Source organism: Chrysochloris asiatica, unplaced genomic scaffold (genome assembly GCF_000296735.1).
Source record: "Chrysochloris asiatica unplaced genomic scaffold, ChrAsi1.0 scaffold00043, whole genome shotgun sequence".
NCBI classification, from domain to species: domain Eukaryota; kingdom Metazoa; phylum Chordata; class Mammalia; order Afrosoricida; family Chrysochloridae; genus Chrysochloris; species Chrysochloris asiatica.
In genome coordinates this window covers 18,206,732-18,230,365 of record NW_006408561.1, presented here as the reverse complement: position 1 = coordinate 18,230,365, position 23,634 = coordinate 18,206,732, and the positions used below count along the sequence as shown (strand labels likewise).

The following is a 23,634-nucleotide window of genomic DNA, read 5'->3' as shown; positions in this document are numbered from 1 at the left end:
TTTTGAGCCAAACAAATATTTAAGTCAATAAATAGGAAGGGTGTCTTTTCTATAAAAGCAATTTAGGGTCAGCAGCTGCTGGATTCCTGGCTTCTGGTGTAGGTAATACTGTGGCTTCACTGACAAGGCTGCTCTCAAGTGCTGCTCCGAAGCGGACCCCAGCACCAAGGATTTTTTGCTGCAGCAGACAATGCTTTGAGTTAAAGATCCTAAGAAGTCATTGGACTTTTATGCTAGAATTCTTGGAATGATGTTGCTCCAAAAGTTAGATTTCTCTACTTTGAAATTTTCACTCTATTTCTTGGCTTATGAGGATAAAAATGACATCCCCAAAAATGGAAATGAAAAAGTAGCATGGGTGTTCTCCAGAAAAGCTACACTTAAACTGACACACAATTGGGGCACTGAAGATGATGCAACCCAAAGTTACCACAGTGGCAGTTCAGATCCTCGAGGATTTGGTCACAGATGTACATGGTGCTTGTAACAGATTCGAAGAACTGGGAGTCAAATTTGTAAAGAAACCTGATGATGGTAAAATGAAAGACCTGGCTTTTATTCAAGATCCTGATGGCTACTGGATTGAAATTTTGAATCCTAACAAAGTGATAAATATCAGTTCCTGAGAATCGTGCTTTGAGATTTCAATGAAGACAGACATTGTGGAGCTGGGGAGAAAATAATGTGATTGAAGATAGCCAGATAACAGAAGTTTCTCGAGCTGTCCCAACTGAAATGATTCTTAAGTTCATTTCTCTTTCCTATTTCCGCTGTGTTTTTCACCTATCTATTCAGGTCTTTTGATTTTAAAGTATTACTTTAACTTATGTCTTTGAATGTAATTGTATAACCTGACTTTTTAAGGTAATAATTAGAACAGTTCCCTTCAGAGTTTGCATTTGCCTTCTTTTATTTCTTTTTCATTAAAAAAAAAAGCAATTTAGAAAAAGTTTCCATTTGGGTTTAATCCACTAATGTACACAAATGTCTGCAAAATGACTAGCCCAAATGGATATTTCCAAAGAGGAAATGTTTTTCAATGATTGTCCTATCAGCTAATGAGATTAATATTTGGGAAAAGTCTGCCAAAATAGATTATAACAGTTTTCTTTGAACAGTCCCATAATGTGACAATTTCTGGACTAGAAAACATGTGAAAATCAACTCATTCTGTCTTCATCCAAAATTTCCAAACATTTCTATGTACAGTTTAAATTAAATGAGTTTAGTTATTATTATTTAAAGATCCAACAAAATGGGCTTATTTTATACTTATACCTAGCCAATTCCTTTACTAAGTGCTCAGAGTACATGAAGAAATTCAGCTCTCTAATCCTTGAAGCTTTGTATCTGATTGCTGTCCATTTATAGATGACACAAACATTTTCTAAAGTCACTCCACTTGGGAAAAAACTCAAAGATCATCTAGGTTACACTTTTATAACCACAAATTATTACCACAGTGTAATGAATAAAATATACATTTTTAATGATTCAGAGCAGTACAGGACGACTTGTTCTTGGGCAGGCTCACTATAAATTGTCAGTAGAAATTAATAATGATAATTTTTTAAAATCAATAGATGAGGTCTCTGACTACAAGAGAAGACTTAAGGCCAGGTTTGTAGTGTTATTTTATTACACAGGTTTCACTTAGAGAACAAAATGCACCATCAGTGTATGCAGAGTTTTGGGGTCTCTGATACTGATATACCATCAGTGTTTAAACCCGTAAAGCCAAATTCAACAGTACAATTTCTGTTACACAATATCATTTCAAGATGGCTAGAAGAATGAAAAGAGAGAAAGGTGAACAAAAGTTTTAAAAATGTGTTACATTGAAGTATATGCGAGTATAAGATGGAAAACTACATCATGGAAACCAGAAAACCAAAAACATTTTTTTGTGTCATGTCAGTTACAGTTATACTTACTTGCATGGTTATTTATTGCATAATTAAAGTCTATTTGGTTCACTTCCTTCATATTGATGAATTGAGAATTTCAGGAAAACCACGGTTACCAAAAAAAAAAAAAAAAATCGCTCTTGGAAAAAGTATGTACAGATAAATGTAAAATTGCAAACTAAAAAATATCCCCACCCCTCTCCCACAGTTTACAAAAATGAAATTTTCCCATGGAGAGAAAGTTCCACAATTCCCCTCCCTTCCCTACCCCAATGTTCCCAATTCTCTCTTTTTCTATCGCTTATAACTAAATGACCTTGGAGCTGAAGAGGAAGGCAGAAACAGAGAGGCATCTTTATGAGACTCTCATTGTCATCTGTATCGGTTTGAAAAGTGTCTTTTATTTTCTCTCCACCCCCGCCCCCTCCAACTCAGCAGTGTTTGAAAGCCATTTAAAATTGAAAGAGAGAAAAATAAGATATTTCTAAATGAAAAACAAAGGAATGCCCAAGGAAAGAGCTAATAGTGGGCCAAAAACATAAGAAAAAAATGTGTGGGCATAATCTGAGCTAGCGATTTCTTTCAAGGCAACAAACATGGGAAGAAGTGGGAGGTTAAGACAACAAAAATGCCAAGATGTTTCTCCAACCTTTGGCTCGGGAGCCTGGCAGAAGAGTGGGCTTTTCCCCCACTGTGGCAGGCAAACCTAGGGCCATAGGCCCAGGATCTACAGCACCTCTGTGGGCAGCCTGGCAGCATGCTTATTATACATGGGCACTCTTGGCATGAGTTGGGGAGCTGGAGCCCGAAGAATAGTAGAAACGGTTTTCACCAAATGACTGAGCATCTCCAGAGCAGCAGAGGATGACACAGCCACCCACGAGGCACAGCACAGCTCCAATCCAGCCCGCGTACAGGGAGTAGCCAAAGCTCACGATGGTGGTCTCCTGGTGGGCACAGACAGGGAACCAGATGGTGGCAACGATGGCACAAAGAGCTGGAGAGACATGAAGAGGGCTGTGACTGGCATGTTCCACCACACACAAACCACAGCCAGGCAGTCTCCGTTCACTCCACATACATACACATCTGACTCCCAGCCAACTCCAAAACATTCAATGCACAGCACTCTGTTCTCCAGGTAATCTGAACCCAACCGTTAGCATCTTCAGAATAGATTCAGCAAAAAAAAAAAAAAAAAACTTGTGTCAAACTTTTGGCTCCTTATTTTATATAACAGTTGGCAGAGACAAAAGAACGAAAATGTAGAAAAATCTAGATAGAGATGGATCATTTAAGTCCCAAAGTATTTACTTGTATACCTTGCCTTTATATATCTATGTTTGTAAATCTACAATTACATTTAGCCACGTGTATCATATCACGAGTTGGACTGCTAACTGCAAGGTCAGCAGTTCAAAACTACCAGCTATTCTGCAGGAAAAAGATGAGGCTTTCTGCTCCTGTAAAGATTTACAGCCTTGGTAACCCTATACAGGGTCACTATGTGTTAGAACTGACTCGATGGCACTTAACAACAACAAGAAATCACATTTATGTCTTTATATGTCTAGCTCCCATTCTAGTTCCTAGAAGGTAGAAACAATGTCTACCTGTGTTTGTAAACTCAGTGGTTAGCTCAGTACCAAACATACAGTATGTGCTCAATACACATTAGCTGAATGCCCTGAGATTTTCAGGGATGAGAAATATAAGAGAGTGTCCATCTCCCTTTTCCATCGTATTTTTCAATTTGGTCATTTCATATCACAAAGGCCTAAAGAAACTATGAAAAGGTTCCTGCCGTGTGAACATTGTGAGACCTAAGTGGAGCATCAATAAGAAGTTGAATTTTGTTATGTTGTTTACAGTCACAGAAGCCCAGCACATACACAAACAGTCTTTGGAACAAAAGAGTTCACCCTTCCAAGGATACTATGGGGGTAATATTTGTTGTGATGGGCCATCATGATAGAAATTTACGGTTTTGTACCAACAAATCTAACTTTCAGATTGGTTTAGATTTTACAGAGTCATATTTTAAAAAAGAAAAAGGTCTTAATATCATTTAGGTCTTCCACTCCTTCCTTCTAAACAAAACAGTATGTGAGACAGGACATGAATGATGAGGACTTTTTTAAAATCCTAAACTTCTAGACCAGCCCTGTCAAATAGAGTAGCTACAAGCGACATGAAGCTACTGAATATTTAACATGAGGCTTATGAGAGACAGAGAAGCTTAATTTTGAATTTTAATTCATCTTAATAGCCACCTGAGGTGAGTGACTACTATTCTGGACAGCACAGCTACTTAGACAAAGTAACTCCATTTGGTACCATCTAATTTCTCATGAAATCCTCATCTAAATTCTCAGTGAATTATGATGTTGGTGAAGAATATTGAAAGTTCCATGGACTGCCAGAAGAACAAACAAATCTGTCTTGGAAAAAGTACAGCCTGAATGCTCCTTAGAAGCAAGGATTGCGAGACTTCGTCTTTCATACTTTGGACATGTTGTCAGGCGGGCTCTGTCCCTCGATAAGGACATCATGTTTGGTAAAGTGAAGGGTCAGGGGAAAGAGGAAGACCCCCAACAAGATGGACTGGCTCAGTATCAGCAACAACAGGCTCAAGCATAGCAACAATTGTGAGGATGGCGTAGGACTAGGCCATGTTCCATTTTGCTGCTTCATATTCATTTCATTTGCTCATCATTATGAGTCAGAATCAATTTGAGGGCACTTAACAACAACAAAAACAACAGTTTCTCACAACTACAGCTACAAGCAGGACAGAAATTTAAGGTAAAACTTTATGTCCAGTTGGTGCTTTAAAGCTGACAGACATTCAAATAATTTTAAAAAATAAAATATGGTTTCCAACTGTTAGCCATAAAATATTCTATAAACTCAAGACATAGTATTACAATACCAGTCTGGTGTCTGCCACCTGGGGTAACCCTGACACTTTCAACTCTCAACAAGCTGTTTGTGATTTCTACTCACAATAAGTGATTTTCTAATTTACACTTTATGCCCACAGAGAAGACATAACAGCATTTTTCTTTATCATAAGCACCAAAATCCAACAGTTTTGCACATGACTTCCAAATTGAAGAAAAGATTTAAGTCTTACCCAACTTGAGAAACCTTTTAATTATCTCTTTGCATTTGAGTGAGCTTGTAGCAATGTGTTTTTTTTAATAACAGCCTAAGTACACTCCACAAGCCGGACACAGAAATACCTAGATAGTTGTGATTCCTATCCTCAAGGTACCTAAAAGATGCCAAGAGGAAGCCAGAGGAAATAAGTGAATTTGGGGGCACTGAACTGTTAAATTTGGCTTTCCAATTTTTCAAATCCACTCAACTAATCATAAACTATCCACAAACGTTAAAAATTTATATAGACTGTCTAAAAAGCTAAAATCTATCCATATGTATATGTATTCCTGTTTCTTACATGGAAAGCACAAACATGCTAGTTTCTGGTTTCTGTAGTATTTTTACATGTGATACCTTGAGAAGATGCATTTTTCCTTCTGTGAACAGAATGTTCACGAAGACCAGTGTTTATCTGAATGCCGTTTTCCAGCTCAGGGCTTTCAAAACCTCAAATACATTGGAAGGACTTCTGCCTTTTCTCCTCTGGCCCTGAATTCCAAGTCAGTCCCTCTTGGAGAATTGCTTGGCTATTGTCATGGTCATGTTCTCAGCAAGGAACACAGAAGGGGCTTTCTTTGTGTTAGGTAGTGGCCAGGAGTCTCCTAGAGCATTTCTGCCACAGAAATCTGCTCTAGATTTACCACACAACACACAATCCAACTTTACACCTATAGGGCCCCAAAAGGGGCATTTATCCTGCTTAGACAAGCTTCCAACCAGAATCCCTAAAATGCTCACAACTAAGACTGATAATTAGGGAGAGCTTCCAACCAGCTGGAGGGTGAAATGCTAAATTCTGTAGGAAAAACTATTTCATTCCTAAACAATTGATTTCATTCAATCCAATTGATCTTTCCTACAAATGACTAGTTTCAAAACTGCTGATTGATCAAATCAAGCATTACATTTTTCAATTATTTTATATATACATACACACACCAGAAAGCCTTCCCCATATCTCTTGTAAACTTAGCCAATTTTCACACTTGGTTTAGATTTTATAAAGTAAGAAATTGCTCCTATTTATCATTTAGTTCCTCCCCTCTCTTTAGAGAAAAGTACAATGAAACAACAGCACCTTCTCATTGGGAAAGAGCCCGGCTTAGTGTTGCAAAAGTAATTATCAGTCTTGGTTGTGAGCATTTCAGGGATTCTGTTCCATTTTATTCCAGAATAATTCATCAGAAAAAGGGGAAAAAAATCAGGAAAATGTCTAAACATTTGTAAAGTGAACTTCATAGAACTAGCTAAGTGAACAGGCAGCTAGATAGATGAGATGAACAGGTGAACAAATGGATAGTGGACAGAAGGAAGATGGATGGATGGATGAACAGTGGATGGACAGATGAATGGATGAACAGATGAGAAGTAGTCTCATTTTCAACTCTACTTTCCACTTCATACATGTCAAAATTGACTTCTAAAATCATAAAGTCTTAATGTGACCTTAACACACTGAAAGTTACAAGCTCTGTTATAATCCATGCAAAACCAGGCCAATACGTGCCAGTAGACTCCTTATTTCCTAGTAGATAAATGAAAGCTGGGTGGAATTCCTGTGGTTCTCAAAGATGAGCCACATCAAAACCACTAAAAGATGACAGACCGCCACACAAGGAGAAGGGAAATGAGAGGCTCCCTGGAGACAGTGAACTTCAACTGAACTCAGACTGAAGAATGCTTAGAGACTCAAAAAGGAAGAATTTACTCCATTTCAATAATGGTTTGAAGGAGGGAAAGGGATATGTTTTGACAAATAAAGCTAAAAATGCAAGTCAAATCATTCCTTAACAAAAATGTGAACTATTAAAGGAACTGGTAATATTTTTGGCTTTCTTGAAGATATAGGAGAAAGTTTCATAGGTTTATTTCTCTGTATTTGTAGACCAAAACAAGAAATTGTCATGGTTCTCTCCATTATGTAGGAAAAATAAATAAAATTGTTTTTCCAGAAAGTCACAGGTAAAGAAGCTTGAAAAAAAGATCAATGGAAATTTCATTCCTTTTCTTTTTTGTCATCAGTATGTACTTTTAAATTAAGTCTCTAAAAACAAGTTGGAGACTTTAATACTTGGATTTTTTTAATCTATATCTTTTCTTTTGTCTTCAGAAGATGAGATCGTTAACTGCACAAGGGTGGTTCCTGTCATTTGTGATTGAGCAATAGAAAGTGAGATCTCAGGACTCTTAGTGGAGAAGAAAGAAGACAGAAAGGGAAAGGACAAAAAGGTGGAGGAAAGGAGAGAAGAGATCCAGAAAACTTCCCCACATGGCTGTAGATTTGCTGGCTTCTGGTCTTCTCACAAGCAGAATCCCTTGCTCTTCGTAGAATAAAACAGCTTGCCTCTTTTGAGAACAAGTTTCAAATATTGTAATACAACACGTTCTTCAGTTAGTAGAATACAATCTTATTAAAAGCTCACAAGGAAGGATCTTGATGTAGTCAAATGCCGAAGAACTTTGAGAGACAATTTTCGAGCAATGAAATATAAATATAACTTCTAACCTCCTTAGGAATTAGGTGACACATAATAATACATGGAGTAAATAAATGTGATCCAATTAAAGAAAATTGATAGTGTTGTTTGACTTTGAGGGTAATAACCTAGAGAAAAGGAGAATCAGATGAAGAGGCAGTAAAATACCGAAGACAGCTACACATTTCTTCCTTCTTTGAATGAAAACATTTTTTGTCAGGTGTTGGTACTTTCAGTACTAGGAACTGAAAGAACTTTTTTTAGAAAGCATAATTTCTAGCACGAAACACTATTTTCTTGAAACAAAATTAAATTACTCTAGTGGGTTATATTAATAATACTGAGGGGGAAGAATCCCTTAATAATATACTCGATATTTACTTCAAAAAAATTCTGGGCACTGGAACAGATAGAAACAAGTAGATGAGGCAGATTAGCCACGAATTAGTTGTTACTGAGAATGTGTTTGAGATGGGAATTCATTATATTATTCTTTCTACTTTGTTGTATATTTGAAATTTTCTATAATGAACACTTTTTTATTAAATCCTCCTCCATTTAACATTTCATGCACACTGAATACTTCTAAAATCAATCTAAAATTATATAATCTAAGAAGCTATCATTTTTAGCTTTTCACAAAGAAGCCAGTTAACTCAAGACAACAAGCAATGGCATTTCTAACCAGCTATAATGTGACAACCCAGGATAAGCACAAGACTGCTAATCACGAGGTCAATGGTTTAAATCCACAAGCCCCTCCTGGGAAACCCCATACAGAGTTGCTGTGAGTTGTAACTGACTCAATGGCACTTAACAACAACATTGGCTGGAGTCCTATTGATTTATAGTTCTTTTATAAACTAGTTTTTTTAAAAACTAGAAATTTTTTTTTCATTTTCAATTTTCTCATTTGTAATTCTCTAAAATTTTAACATAAGAAAGCAGAGCTTCCAGAGGACATGATCCTCTTGCACTTATGACTTTTGTGAAAATGTAACATTTACAAGAATCGTCAAGCCAATGGAATATTTGAGCATATTATTTTCCTGGCATGCTTTCAGCATGTTTTTTCCTTTATTTCTACTCCATACATCATTATCTTTTTCCCTTTAATCTTTTTAAGAGCCAGTCTTGTGGTCATTGGTTAATTTTTTTTTTTTTTAAATCACAAATTTTAGAGACAGGAGAAATTTCATAAAAGAGTTTCTCTCTCCAATTTCACTGATTAGGTCACTTAAGGAGACAACCATACTAAGATACCACATCCTTTCCACTACTCAAATGAACTTAGATTTCTGTTAGGGACTTGTTTGCATAAAGTTAATGAGCTTAGAAAAAGACTTCTATAACCATTCTCTTAAAATCCTGGCATTAGGGTGTTGCTGTTTATTGCCCTCCAAGAATCCCCTTGCCCTATAGGATGTCTGGTAATGCACAAGCTCAATTTGTCCAACATTTGCACACATCTTTTACTGAACTGTAATTTTATTATGGTTATTTCATCTTGTTCAATTGTCCCTTTAATCATGAGATAATGTCCATCTTTATCTATTATGCTGTTTTTTGCCTTAAAGTTTATTTTATCAGAGATTAGCACTGCCACTCCTGTTCACTTTTTATTGCAATTAGCTTGGTATATTTTTTTCCATCCTTTGACTTTTAATCTGTTTTTGTCTCTGTGTGTGAGATGTATCTCTTTGAACTGTAATTTTAACATTAGCCTGTAAATCTCAATTGAAAACAATTTTTTCCACTACAAATAAGATTCCTTTGGCCAGAATTTTGTCAAGGTGGAGGACAAGATAAAAGGTCTTGACAAAGGAAGGAAAGTACACTGCTCCCACCCCATCTCCCCAAGAAACACCAAATAAAGTGCTTTCTAACAGCCCCAAGGAACAAAAAACACCTGGCAATCTGCTTCCATAAAATTACAGCCAAAATGAGTTGCTAAGCCTAGGGACTCAGGACCATAGTCTGGGGGACACCATAGTCGATCAGCATAACATAATCCACAAAGACAATGTTCTACATCCTACTATGGTGAGAAGTGACTGGGATATTAAATGCTCATTCATGAGCGACCATCTAAGATACCATCTATTAGTCTCTCAATGTGCAGAGTAAAGAAGAGTGATGAAAATTGAAGATACAAAAAAAAAAAAAAGAAAGAAAATTGAAGATACTTGGAATCAACTAGTCCAAGGGACCAATGAAATATGTGAACATCAGTCACCATGACTCTGAGACCAGAAGAATGTAGATGGTACCCAGCCACCACTACCAACTGTTCTAAAAGGGTTCACATTAGAGGGTCTTGGAAAGAGTAGAAGAAAATGTAAAACAAAACTCAAAATTTTTTTTTTTTTTAAAAATGGGTTTACTGGTCAGAAAGAAACTAGAGAAACCCATGACCCTTGACCATCCTTCAGATCTGGAACAGAACTCACCCTCATGGTCCAATTTTCAATCAAGCAGTAATAGATATATAAGAGGGGCCAACAACACTAGTAAGGTATGCCTACCAAGGAGTGGTCAACCATTCAAGATCTAAAGGGCAACATTTCCCTAAGGACAAAGTGGAGAAGGGATGGGAGTGAGGGTGGAATGGTAATAGGAACCACAGGGAGGAAGCGGGCTAACTATTGTTACATGGAGCAGACTGTAGTAATTGAGATGAAACAAAGTATATGATTTGTTGGATGTAAAACTGATGGCCTTCTCTGTAAACCTTTGCTCAATTCACAATAAAAGTTTCCAAAAAAAATTTACAGCCTAGAAAATCCTATGGTGCAGTTCTACTCTGTTCACATGGGTTGCTAGGGTTTTATTGTTGTTAAGTGCCATCGAGTCATTTCTGACTCATAGCGACTCTGTACAGTATTTCTGAGGAGTGGCTGCTGAGCTTGAACTGATGACCTTGTGGTTCAAACTGACCTTGCGGTCCAGTGCATTAACCCACAGGGCAGACGGGTTGCTAGAGCAGAAGTAGACTAAGTGGCTTCTAATAATATGTGTGTAGTAAGGTGAGAATTAAAATGAATCAGAAATAAGTTCCAGGTTTTCAGTTGAATCATTTAGTGTGCCATTTTATAATGGAATAAGCAAAACCAACAGCAATTTATCCCCACACTCTGTTTTTTACAAAACAAGCAAAAGAAATATTTCCAACTGGCCAACATACAAGGGAGTGTTTTTGTTCTCCTCACTAATTCAATGTGTGGTGATAACCCCACAGAAATTAAGCAAGACTGAAAGAATATCCAACTGCCCTTTGGTTAATTATAATGGTAACAACAATTTATTGAACACTTACTGTGTGTCAGACACCATGCTAAATAATTTGCATGCATCATGCATCATTTTACTATTCTTACCAACATGAGAAACAGATGTTATTAGCTCCTTTCTTATAGAAAGAGGGATCCTGTTGATGTGGTTGGTTAAGCACTGGTCTGCCAACTGAAAGGTCAGTGGCTCAAATCCACCAGCCATTCAAAGGAAGAAAGATGAGGTGGCCTACTTCTGTAAAGATTGACAACCTCAGAAACTCTATGGAACAGTTCTGTTCTGCCCTATAAACTTGCTATGAGTCGGAACAGGCTAGATGGCAACGGATTTTTATAGGAAAGATCAGATATAAGGCTTAAGGACCTTCTATCTTGGCAGGGACTCCTTAAAAACCACAGACAGATTAATCTGCTCTTGGAGCCCCGCATTGTACCCAGATCTGAGGAGCCCACTGCTCCTGGGGACTCCACTACTATCTGACATAAGAATCCAACAGCATCAGGCTCCTATTCCTTCCTCCACAGCAGGCACCAAATTCTCAGGCTATCAAACTACAACTGCTGAGAAGATAAAGAACTCACTTGTTGTCCAACAGACATAGTATTTTTTCCTAAATTTTCATAAAAATAATTACAGATTTCCAAGGCAAAGAAGAAGTTACTTTAATTAATAGCATTCACAGTTTTCATACCAAGACTAACTGTGGCTCTGCTTCCAGTTCCTAGTGCCCCCATCCCAGTGTGGTCAGGTCCACACCTCAGCTGAGGCACCATCTAGTGACCCCTAAAATCCAGCACAAGCCCTTTACCGACTTCTCCTGGGAGAGTGACAGAAGCCAGCTCAGGGAAACACAAAGGAAATCCTCACTCTCTTGTTCCTCCCTTCACCACCAACAGGAAAACAAGACATTTGGGGCTCCGTTGTAAGCAGGCCTAGAGGAGACCAGCTGGTGTCACATTTGAAACAAATGAGCTTTACATTTGCCAATGCTAGCTAGTTCCAGTCAAAACAACACGCCGCCCAAAGGCAAGTGGGTGACCTGCTGAGAAATAAATCCAGACAGTAGCACAGAGGAGGCAAAGGCAATTCTAGCAGAACTGCAAAGCAGTAACAGGATGGTGACGGGCCAGAAAGGTGCATCCTCCGTGGACATGTTCAGACCCATTTGCCCCACCATAGTTTTCTTCTGTTGTTGAAAAGTGTCACCAAGTTGGTTCTGACCTTAGTGACCCTGTGTAAGGTTTCTGAGGAGCTCGTGGTGAGTTTGAACCACCAACCTTGCAAATAAACAGCCTAAAAACAATTGATCTCTTTGTGAGGAGCAACTGGTGAGCTTGAACCACTGACACTGCAGTTCAAACCGACCTTGTAGTCCAGCACATTAACCCAGAGAGCCACACCAGGACTCTTCTAGACAGCCAGAATTTCCTCCTCTTCACCACGTAATTTCACTCCAGACAAGCAAACAGGAACTGAGGATCTCACACCCACTACCCAGCCCCACATTGCTTTCTTCACTGACAATTCTGTCTGCATATACCAGAACATTTTAAGAAGATAAAGAAAAAATTATATTTAATTAGGAAGTTTCAAACAACTGACTGTTAATTTTTTTAAAACAAACCTTCTTATTCAACTGCACAGATCAATTGTTTTTAGGCTGTTTATTTGCAAGGTCGGTGGTTCAAACTCACCAAGAGTTCCTCAGAAACCTTACACAGGGTCGCTATGAGTCAGAACCGACTAGACAGCACTTAACAGTAACACCAACAATCTCCTTTAAAAAAATATTTTTTAAATTCTATTTTGGAGTCCTGGTGGCACTGCAGGATGATGCACTGAACTGTAAGGTCAGTCTGAACCGCATGGCTCAGACCCACCAGCCACTCCTCAGAAACCCTACACAGGGTTGCTATGAATCAGAACTGACTCGATGAACTGAACTGAACTGAGTCGGAACTTAACTGCATTTTAACTAATGTGTCTACCTATATGTTTGCTCTCATGCCTTTCTTTTCCACAGGGTTTTGTTTATTTGTTTGTTAAGTATTCTCATACCTGTGGATATTCTGTGATTCTCATATGGAGGGCCAAAATTTCTAAAGATGAACACTGCACCCTAGTTGGCTTCTAACTGCAAACATTACTCCTTTGGCTCTGCCATCCATCCTCAGAGCCAAAGAGAACCTCTGGGACTTCTGTGAGAATGTGAGAAAAGGAACAGACTCCAATAAATGTCTAGGATGAGAAGGATTCTTGCCTAGATTCTAAAAATTCCTTTTGCTTGCAGAACTTTGGTTGGTTTACCAGTTGGAAAGGGGGTGTAGACACAAACATCTGACCATCAAACAGCACTCCAGAAGGGGCCACCTCTGTGCATTAGATGAAGTGCAGAATGCTGATTGTGTTCCATGTGGCACTCACACAGAAATTCTTCATGGCTAGAAGTAAAATTTCCATGTCCAGATTCTTCTCTGGGTATGTGAATTCTGAATTTTCCATGACTTTTCAAGACTCTACAGACTTCTATCCTTTAGCAACCTTGGGAAATGGCACCCCCTACTACTCATGCCCCCTTACCTCACTGGTGTCACTGTGGGTGAGACACTGGAGGCCACTAAGACCATCACTGAGTGACATCCACCCACACAAAACCTTGACCACGTCCCTCATCCATCAAGCATGCAGTCTGATATGTCAATGGGAATATGGAGTCCTTATCCTAAGAGAACATATATATCTAACCCATAAGCACACCAGTTTCTCCTCAATGATGTGTGTGCTTTGCAACAAGAACTGCAGTTCTTAAAATTCATACCCTCTATTAGGATTTACGGAGTCCTGGTGTGGTGCTATGGGTTAATGTGCTAGACTGCAAAGCTGTTTGAACTGCAAGGTTGGTGGTTCAAGCTCACCAGCTGCTCCTCAGAAACTCTATACAGGGTCATTATGGGTCAGAATCGACTCAATGGTACTTAACAACAACAACAAATTAGGATTTAGAGCATGCTAATGAAATGAAAAAAAAATTAATCATTGCAGAGGGCAGAGCTAGGAGGACTTTCCTCCATAGGTTGTTAAAGTAAGCCCTCTATGTGCAGATGTAATAAAGTATAAGCAAAAGTGCAAGCCATCTCCCTGACCTGACTCTCCCTCCATCTAACCCAGGTCCTGACTACCTGGAGAGTTCATCTCAAGGCTCATATTAGAGCTCTCTGCTCTAAGACAGCCCTTCAAGTACACCATACTTTCAAGATGTACAAGCACACTCCAGGCAGAGAATGCCATTTCCTTCCAATTTCCCAAAGATTACCATGGTGCCTTGCACACAGCAGGTGTTCAACGCAAACTTACTAAATCTTAAACTAGTGATCTATCACTCTCAACTTGCCTTTTACTGAGGTTGTCTATCCTGGCTGCACATAGATTTACCTGAAGAACTTTTTTAAAAATATCTCTGCCTGAGCTGATCCCCTGAGATTCTGACTCAACTGATCTGGTGTGGGGCCTAGACAGAGGCCATTCCATAACCAGTATTCAGCCCAGGTAGAGAGCCACTGTGTTCTCTTCTTTCTGGTCCCTCCCGTAGGTATTTCTCACCCTCAAAATCCTCTTTTCCTTTTTGTGTTTTTATTTTCATGTTCAGTGACACCCGCAGACATGACTTCTCCCTCTGTGTAAACTACCCAAGAAGCATATCCATTGGAAAGTGAAAATCCCTAAAAGCTAAAGGGCAATGGCTTGTGCGAGTGTATTCCCTAGTAGATGCATTTGGCTTCCTTTCACAGGTCTCTTAAACTTGATGAAGAAGCAACAACAGGTTTGAGATGAATCAGGTTCACTCAGAGTTGGGGAACAATATTGAAGGCTGTCTTACCCAGCAGAATAAGCAAAACACCAGCCAGCTGGGCCCTCCTGTATTTGGCCACACCAGGCTCATGACCCATTCGGATGCAGGGGAGAACCGTCAGCAGCAGGAGAATAGCCGGAAGACCCAGGACGGAGGCTGCAATCATTAGGGCTCGGCAAGCTTGCACGTAGCCTGAGGACAAGAGAGCAGACAGAGTAGATTAAGCCATGGTCCTCTAGAGTCCTGAACCCTGTTCATGGGAATTCAGTATATCTTCCCTTCCGCCCTCCTGTCCTACTTCAGAACTAGGAATGTGCTAAATATTGTCCAAGATTACTACTACTTTTTAAGGATAGTTCAACGTTTAAAGTTACTCAGCAACCAATAGGGAGGTGGGATGTCAGGGAGACTGAATACAGATGCCTAGCTTAGACTTCTTGGCCAACTTTCCAGGATGATGGGGCCAGGAGTACACTTCCACCATTACGTTACCTTGGGAAAGTTTCATATTGAGACTTCAGTCTTGCAGAGGAAGCCTTCTGTGATTCTCTGTGTTGGTTCCATCTGCTTGTGTTTGCATGCTTACCTGTATGACCTTGGGCAAGTTACTGAATTACTGTGTCTTACTGTTCTCATCTACAGAGTGAAAATAACAACAACACCTACAATTCTCTAACAGAATTCTACTAAACATTAAATTAATTAATAAACGTAGTGCCTAGGCACCTTCTAAGTATTCAAAAATGGTTAGCAGGAGCCCTAGCAGTGTAGTGGGTTATCCGCTGGACTTCTAATGGCAAAGTCAACAGTTTGAGTCCATTAATCCTCCATGGGAGAAAGGTGAGGCTTTCTGCTCCTGTAAAAATTTACAGCCTCACAAACTCTATGCGAGGGTCGTTATGAGTCAAAACTAACTGGGTGGCACATAACCACCACCACCATCATTATTAACTGCCCTTGAGTCTTGATGCATGGACTTTCTGTGTACAATGGAACAAAACGCAGCCCAATCCTGTGCCATCCATTGCAGATTTAACTGTTGAAACCTGCAAGATTTTCACCAATGAGTTTTAGTAGTGGATCACCAGTCATTTTCCTAGTCAGCCTTTATTTGAAAGCTCTACTAACCCCTGTTCAACATCATAGCAACATGCAAGCGCCAACTGACAGACAGGGGGTGGCTGCACCAAGACGCACCGGCCAGAATCAAACCTGGAAGGCGGGACTTCTACTACCCACAAACGCTCCCTTAGCTATTCTGCTGATGTGATTATTACTCTGTGTCGGAGCAGCACTTTTATCTCGAGGTGTACTCAGTGATTTTGGTCCCTAGCCATGTGCTTTTAATTCGCATTATGTATGACTATGGAAGGAGTCCTTGTATGGCGCTGCAGGCTAATGTGCTGGACAGCAAAGTTGACTTGAACAGCAAGGTTCGCGGTTCAAACTCACCAGCCGCTCCTTGGAAACCATATACAGGATCGCTATGAGTCGGAACAGACTCAATGGCACTTAACAACAAGAACAATGACTATGGAAGGTCAGTTCTACCTCCTGTCACCCCACAAGTCCCAAGGCATGCTTCCTTAGGGTCATTGTACTGCAGGGTGGTTGCTTAAATGTTATGTATCCGGGCCCCAGACTCCTGGAAGGCAGTCTTGGTCTTCATGGAGTTAACATGGGTGTTTCCAACAGATGATATAAACAAACAATTCTAAATGCAGGAATAACTGAGATGAATACTAAAAGAGTGAAGCAAGACTGCCTGAAAGTTATACTGCCAAGTCAAATGCCAATATCAACTTAATTACAATAAGTATGGCAAGGTATCTGGAGAATATCACAGCCTAAATGTGTTGTATCCTTTAAAATGTGTTGTTTCTTCCGACCCCTCAAAATAGGTTGCATTTATTACTCTTCTCTTTTGGCTCAGAGAAAATGAAATCTAGTGGCCTGAGTGTGGCAGAATTAATGGCAAAGCCTAGGAAACAGCCCCACTTCTGTATAACATACCAGGACATCTCAGAAGACCAGCCTGCCTTGTGCACCAAGCCCCAACTTCAACACTGTCTCTTAGTAATTTACATTTTGCCAGAATTCAGACTCCTCAGGGCCCTCTTCCAAAATCCTTCCATTTCAGCTTCTTCAAAATTAAGGAAAATCAATTAATAAAGTCCCCACTGACTTGATGACCCTAATAAGAAGCCACTGACCACAGCTCTGCAGCTTTTAGGCAAGCCAGGGCCAACACAAAGGAGACCTCAGTCATGCAGCAAACAATGTTCCAAAATTTATGGCACAGGCTGTCCATGTGCTTTGGTGCCAAGGCCATGTTCAATTTGAAAAAGATAAAGTCTGAGGTCTGTCCCCATACGAAGAATGAGAGAGGAGGAAAGCAGGAAGGATTAGGCCCTTCCTAAAATGTACTCCCCTGTTTGTTCACTGAAAATAAACCAATGGGCAGTGACTTTGCAGTCAACTTAATTTGAGGTGAAGGAAGTGAAGTAATTTCATGGTTCCATTGAAGGTGCTACAATACTATTGCTGTATTTTAATAACTATAGCAACCATTTATGGAGCATTAAAGGAGATTTACAATTCTTATCTCAATTAATCTCCAAAGCAACCCTGAAAGATAGAAGGTTGATTGGATTCTCATTTATAAAAGAAGACAACTAGGGTTCATAGAAGTTAGGTAACTTTCCCTGAATCATCCAGATTATGAGCACCGGATTCCAGAGTCGGACCTACGCCTATAGACTAGGTCCAGTATTAACTAAGACTGTGTTCAGATCTAGTTCCCCAATCTCAGTTCCAACTGGAGAAAAGGAGTGAAAGGCAGGGCTGTTATATACTGTGGACTTACTGTGGGTTCCAGGAGAGAATGCAAATGCAGACACATTTCCCAGAGGCTTAAAATATAATGGGAGAACAAAACTCAGGAAGAACTGTGTCCTGATGGAGAAAAGAGCCCAACAGAAAGCAGCAAGGAGGAGGGGGTATTGCTTCCTCGTGGGAGCAGTGGGAAAGACGTGCACAGAGAGCCTTGAAGTGGGAGCAGGCAGCCAAAGGGTCTCTATCTTCCTGGAAGGATGAGCATGAACCGGCTTCTTAAGGAAACTGGGACAGTACTTTAAACGTGCAGGATCCCAAGAGCCCCCCACCAAGATCTGTCAGACACAAAGGCTCATCAGGCCAACAGTAACCGGGAGGGGCCCCAAATAGATTCCAAGCAAAAAACCCAATAAGTGAAGGAAGGAGAAGGGACTCCGGCAGGCATACAGAAGTTAACTCAGGGTTTAACTGAATTGGACAATCCCAAGACTTCCTTGGACTTGATTATCTTGGCAGCAGACTCATTGGACTCAGACTAGGAGTCTTAAAATGGATTGCTTCCATCTCACTCTGCCCCCATAACTACTGTTAGTGAAATCCAACACAAAAGCAAAGTACCTGCAGGAGGAGTCCGGGAACCAGGGAGTAAACTCCTTCTGGCGAATTGATGGTATGAAAATGGAGATGGGGGTATTAATTAATATGCACTGAAGGCCTACTATGTATGTGTCTGTCTCAGTCCACTAAATTCTCAAGATGACCTTGCCAGTGGTGACTACTATTACCCCAGATTCCAGATCAGAAACCCGAGGCTAAGAGGCTAACTAAATTCAGGGCTGAATAATTGTTCTGCAACAATTTGGGACTAACCCACCCAAAAAACCCACTGCTGTGGAGTAGATTCTGCCTCATAGCAATGCTATAGGGCAGAGTAGAACTGTTCATTAGGGTTTCTGAGACTAAATCATTACAGGACCAGACAACTTCATCTTTTTCCTACAGGGCAGCTGGTGGACTTGAACTGCCAATCTTGTGGTCAGCAACCCAACACAACAAACTACACAACCAGGGACCCTTAATTTGGGACTGGTAGTGCCAAAAAAATGTGCCCAAAGGTCTTCAAGCATATTTTCACATGGCTATAAGAGCCGTCTGGAGTTCTGGTGTGGCGATGTGGGCTAATGCACTGGACTGCAAAGTCAGTTTGAACCACAAAGTCACGGGTTCAAGGTCACCAGCTGCTCCTTGGAAACTCTATACAGGGCTGCTATGGGTCGGAATCAACTCAATGGAACGTAACAACAACAAAAACAACATGAAAGCCATCTGGAGTCCTAGTGTAGTGCTGTTGAATACGCACTGTACTGCTAACCACAAGGTTGATGGTTCAAACCCACCAGCAGCTTCTCAGAAGCTCTGTACAGAGTGGCTGAGTCTGAATTGATTCGAAGGCACTTAACATGAAAACCGTCTAATGTCCCCTCTCAGCCCACCTAGAGCATGAAAGCTGAGGAGCAGCAATTTGCCAGCACAGCCAGCTAGCCCTGCGGGGTCCTTACCCGGTAGAATGAGGATGTCCACCAGAGGTTTGCAGTGGTACAGCCCGGTGGCCATGACGCAATCAGCCCACAGCCCCTTGGAGCCCAGCTCATCCAGTTTGCGGCAGGTGGGAATGGTGTAGCCACAGGTGACCACCCAGTCATTGGTGGACGTGGTGACGATGATGCCGATCCAGCCCACGAAGCTCGTGACAAAGCCCACCACCTGTAGGCATGTGGCCACCATGGTGGCCGCCTCGGCGCCTAGTCCCTCACTGACTGTGCCCCAGCCGCCGGCTGGACAGCAGCGCTTGTCTGGCCCTTCTCCTGCAGTCGCGAGCCGCTAATGGGCGGCCGGCGGAGACGCAGACGGTGGAGGCAGCCGTGCGGCCCGGAGAGTGCGAGTCCAGATCCGACGGCGCTGAGAGCTTTGGGCAGAGGCAGTGCAGAGGCTGGGCTTCGCGCCCCCGCCCCCTCTCTTTAAACTTGACAGCCCCAGTAGATGAACGCCAATCAGCGGCGATCCCGGTCGAGCCGGCCAATCGTGGGGCGAGGACCCAAGGTGGAGTAAAGGGAGCGCAGTAACTCGGGAGATGAAGGTTCCCCTCTCCCCTGGTCTGCCAGGCCAGGCTTGGAGTCACACAGTTAGTAGGCAAAGTAAAAGTATTCGATCTCGACCCAAGAAGTGGAGAGCGCAGAGCAGAAACGAGTTCTGTTTTGCTGCAAATTATTTCTTGCTGACCATCTCTGATCTCTGTCTCAGTTTCGTCCTGTCACAACCCCATTATCTCTGCATGTTCTTCCTTTTCCCGACAGATAGCAGGGATTCTCCCTAGTTTCCCCGCGTATAACATCCCACACATATGCTCATTAGCGGTTACTAGAAAGATGTCCGTGAAGAGTAGTGCTGGACAGGTTAGGAGCTACATGTGTATCATAAGCTTAAAGGATTGTCTACACACGGAAGGCCCAGCAATACAACCCATCCGCTGAGGATTGCCTGAGGAAACAGATGGGAAGCTTTCCATACCATAAGTACTGGTAGAAGAAGTAAAAAAGACTTTACCCTGGTCAGAACCCATCAGAGACAGCCATGCCATAATAATTGTGAAAACATTAGCAACTCACTTTAATGTACCGGGTGATGCAAACAAGTTCACTGCTGATGAAAAGTTTGGTGTTTAGAGTCCCACCCAGTGGTGCATGGGAAGAAAGTCTGGTCATTTCCTTCTGAAATATCAGGCACTGAAAACTCCATGAAGCACAGTTTTACTTTGAGTTGCCTCAAGGACAACTGGCTCCCTGTGTGCATACACTTTGCATGTGCTATTTAATTCTCATAACACCCCTTGAGGAAGAAACAGTTGTTTTCTATAAATAGCACACAGGAAGACACAGCGTGAGAAAGGTTAAGTTACCCAACTTCACACAGCTAAGACAGGTATGCTTCTATGACCATCTCACCCCCAATCCTGGGAGCTTGCCCTGATGAACATTTTCTGAAAATTCCTAGAGGGCTCACAAATTCCAGAAGCTAAAGAACAGGCTGTTTGCTCAGACTCACTGTAAATTAGTTAAGGCTTGTACCCCAGTGAGAGCACCTTTCAGTCCAGAATAAGTGTTCTGCAAGTGTAAACCATCACCAATATTGACATCATTAAGCCTCCTTCTTTCACACGTGTTTAAATAAGCCACAATTTTCTTAGCTGCCATCTGGTTGATTCCATCTAATGGTAATGTTATGTACAGCATGAAACATTACCTGGTCCTGCATCATGTTCAAGTCCATCATTGAGGCTTTTGTGCCAATCCATCTCAACAAGGGACACTTGCACCTCCATTGACACTTTATTTAAGCAAATGTGATGTCCTCTTCTAGTGACTGATCTCCCCTGATGATGTGTCCAAAGCAAGGAATGGGAAATCTTTCTGTTGTGATCCATAAGGTTTTCATTAACTAATTTCCTAAGTAGATTACCTGGCCTTTCTTCCTAGTCTTTCTTAGTCTGGAAGCTCTGCTGAAATCTGTCCAACAGGTGCTCCTGCTGGTATTTAAAATACTGATGGCATAATTTCCAGCAGCATTACAGCCACAAACAACCACAATATGACAAACTGATAAGCAAATGGTGAAAACCACATTATATGCATGCCATTTATCATGTAAAAAGCCTGCCTTGGGTTACACTCCTATTTGCATTAAATTTTAACTCTTTTTGGAATAGTTGGCTTATTATATTCATTCATTTTAAGGTAATACAGTGCTCTCTTCAGCAGCACATATACTAAAATTGGAACGATACAGAGAAGATTAGCATGGCCCTGCACAAGGATGACACGCAAATTCATGATGCGTTCCATATTTTTTAATCAAAACATTCCAGGATAAACAGAAGCTAAAGGATTTTGCCAAAGCCAACCCTGCACTACAAAACATCCTAAAGGGAGTTCTGTGGACTGAGAACCAACAAGAACAGACAACAACCAGAGATTGACATATACGTGGCAGCACCTCTCAGAATTAAATCGACAGAAGGAAGAGTCGAGAAAAGAAAAAATCTATATGAACAAACTCAGAGAATCTGGGAGGTCAGTCTATGATCAAAACAATTACAACGTAAAAGAATGTAAACAGGTAGGGACAGAGATCCAGATAGTGAGAAGGTCAGGTTGATTACAGGATAAAATAGACTGCACTAAATGAGGCAACCTCAAAGAAAATTAACACTTCACAGCATACCAAGAAAATGAAAATCCAAGAACATGGAAACATGAAGGTAATACAAAAACAGCTGCAACAGCACATCAACAGGGAACTACCAAAAGCTCAAGCAGGGTTTAGAAGAGGACATGGAAGTAGGAATATCATTGGTGACGTCCCATAGATTTTGGCTGAAAACACAAATTGGCTGAAAGCAGAGAAGACCAGAAAGATGTTTACTTGTGCTTTATTGACTATGTAACGCTTTCAATTGTGTGGATCATGACAAACTTGAGCTAACATTGCAAATAATGGGTATTCCAGATACCCATTCTGGTTTAATATCAAGAAAGATGGTTTGAAATCAAGAAAGATGTGTGCCAGAGTTGTATCCTCTCGCTGTATTTATTCCATCTATATGCTGAGCAAATAATCCGAGAAACTAGATTATATGTAGAAGAATGTGGCATCAGGATTGGAAGAAGACGCATGAACAACCTGTGATTTGCAGATGATACAAACTTGCCTGCTGGAAGCAAAGCGGACTTAAAATTCTTACTGATGAAGATCAAAGACTTCTTTACATTACAGTGCATTTCAGTGTAAAGAAAACACAAATCCTCACAACTGGACCAATAAATAATATCATGATAAATTGAGAAAAAAAAATTGAAGTTGTCAAAGACTTCATTTTGCTTGGATCTGAAATCAACATTCACAGAAGCAGCAATCAAGAAATTGAATGACATTGCATTAGACAAATCTGCTGCAAAAGATCAAAGAAGTGAGCTGGAGGACTAAGGTGAGCCTGACCCAAGCCATAGTATTTTCAATCACCTCATGTGTATGTGAAAGCTGGACCATGAATAAGGAAGATCTTTGAAGAATTGATGCACTTGAGTTATGGTGTTGGAGAAGAATATAGAAATCATCATGGACTGCCAGAAGAACCAACAAACCTGTCAGAGGAGTACAGCCAGAATGTTCCTTAGAAGCCAGGATGGTGAGCTTCATCTCTCATACTTTGGACATGTTATCAGGAGGGACTAGTCCTTGGAGAAGGACATCATGCTTGTTAAAGTGGAGGGTCAGCGAAAAAGAGGAAGTCCCTCAGCAAAATGAATTGTAGCAGGGGCAATAAGGAACATAACATAAAAACTGTGAAGATGGCTGAGGTCCAGGCAGTGTTTCATTCTGTTGTGCATAGGGTCACTATGAGTTGGTACCGATGGCACCTAACAACAAAGTGGTTCAATGGTTAAGCATTTGACTGCTAACTAAAAGGTCAACAGTTCAAACCCACCAGCTACTCTGTGAAAGAAAGATGTGGCAATCTGTTTCTATAAAAAAAAATTCCAAAAACCACTGCCATCAGTCAATTCCGATTTATAATGAACCTATAGGACAGGGTAGAAGGGCTCCATCAGCTTTCTAAGGCCATCAATCTTAATAAAAGCAGACTACTACATCTTTCTCACACAGAGCTTCTGATAAGTTCAAACTCAGCTGAGCGCTTCAAGTTCACAACCTTGGGGCAGTTCTACTCTTTCAGCTATGAGATAGAATTAACTTAATGTTGATGAAACTCATGTTTGTTTGGTTGGTTGGTTGGTTGTTGATCCATTCATTTGAACCACTGCCTACTCATCATGAGATTCAAGTGTGAAGGAACTCAGCAAACACAGGAACATTCTACTTAGCATTCTACAATCTAATATGTCGTCAAATGCCTTTGAGTCAAAGCAAGAAGTGACTGGCTTACAAGCTTTTAAGAGGGAACCTAGATCCAGAGGGCCTGGAGGAAGGTAGAATCTCCAGTGAGTAGTATTCAATCTGACTAGGCAGGGCTGATGCAATGAAATGCAGATGG

At 40.8% G+C, this 23,634-nt stretch overlaps 1 protein-coding gene and 1 pseudogene across 1 annotated transcript; one reads left to right on the top strand and one right to left on the bottom strand.

Moving 5' to 3' along the window:
- Positions 1 to 109: 109 nt before the first annotated feature.
- LOC102836172 lies at positions 110 to 626 on the top strand (annotated as a pseudogene).
- A 2,045-nt stretch (positions 627 to 2,671) lies between these two features.
- Positions 2,672 to 19,310, bottom strand: CLDN11 (claudin 11). The gene is made up of 3 exons (XM_006861828.1): positions 19,085 to 19,310; positions 14,718 to 14,882; positions 2,672 to 2,904 (listed from the first exon to the last, which is right to left on the bottom strand). Exons 1-3 carry the CDS (start codon positions 19,308 to 19,310, stop codon positions 2,672 to 2,674), a joined length of 624 nt encoding a protein of 207 aa, XP_006861890.1.
- Positions 19,311 to 23,634: the final 4,324 nt, after the last annotated feature.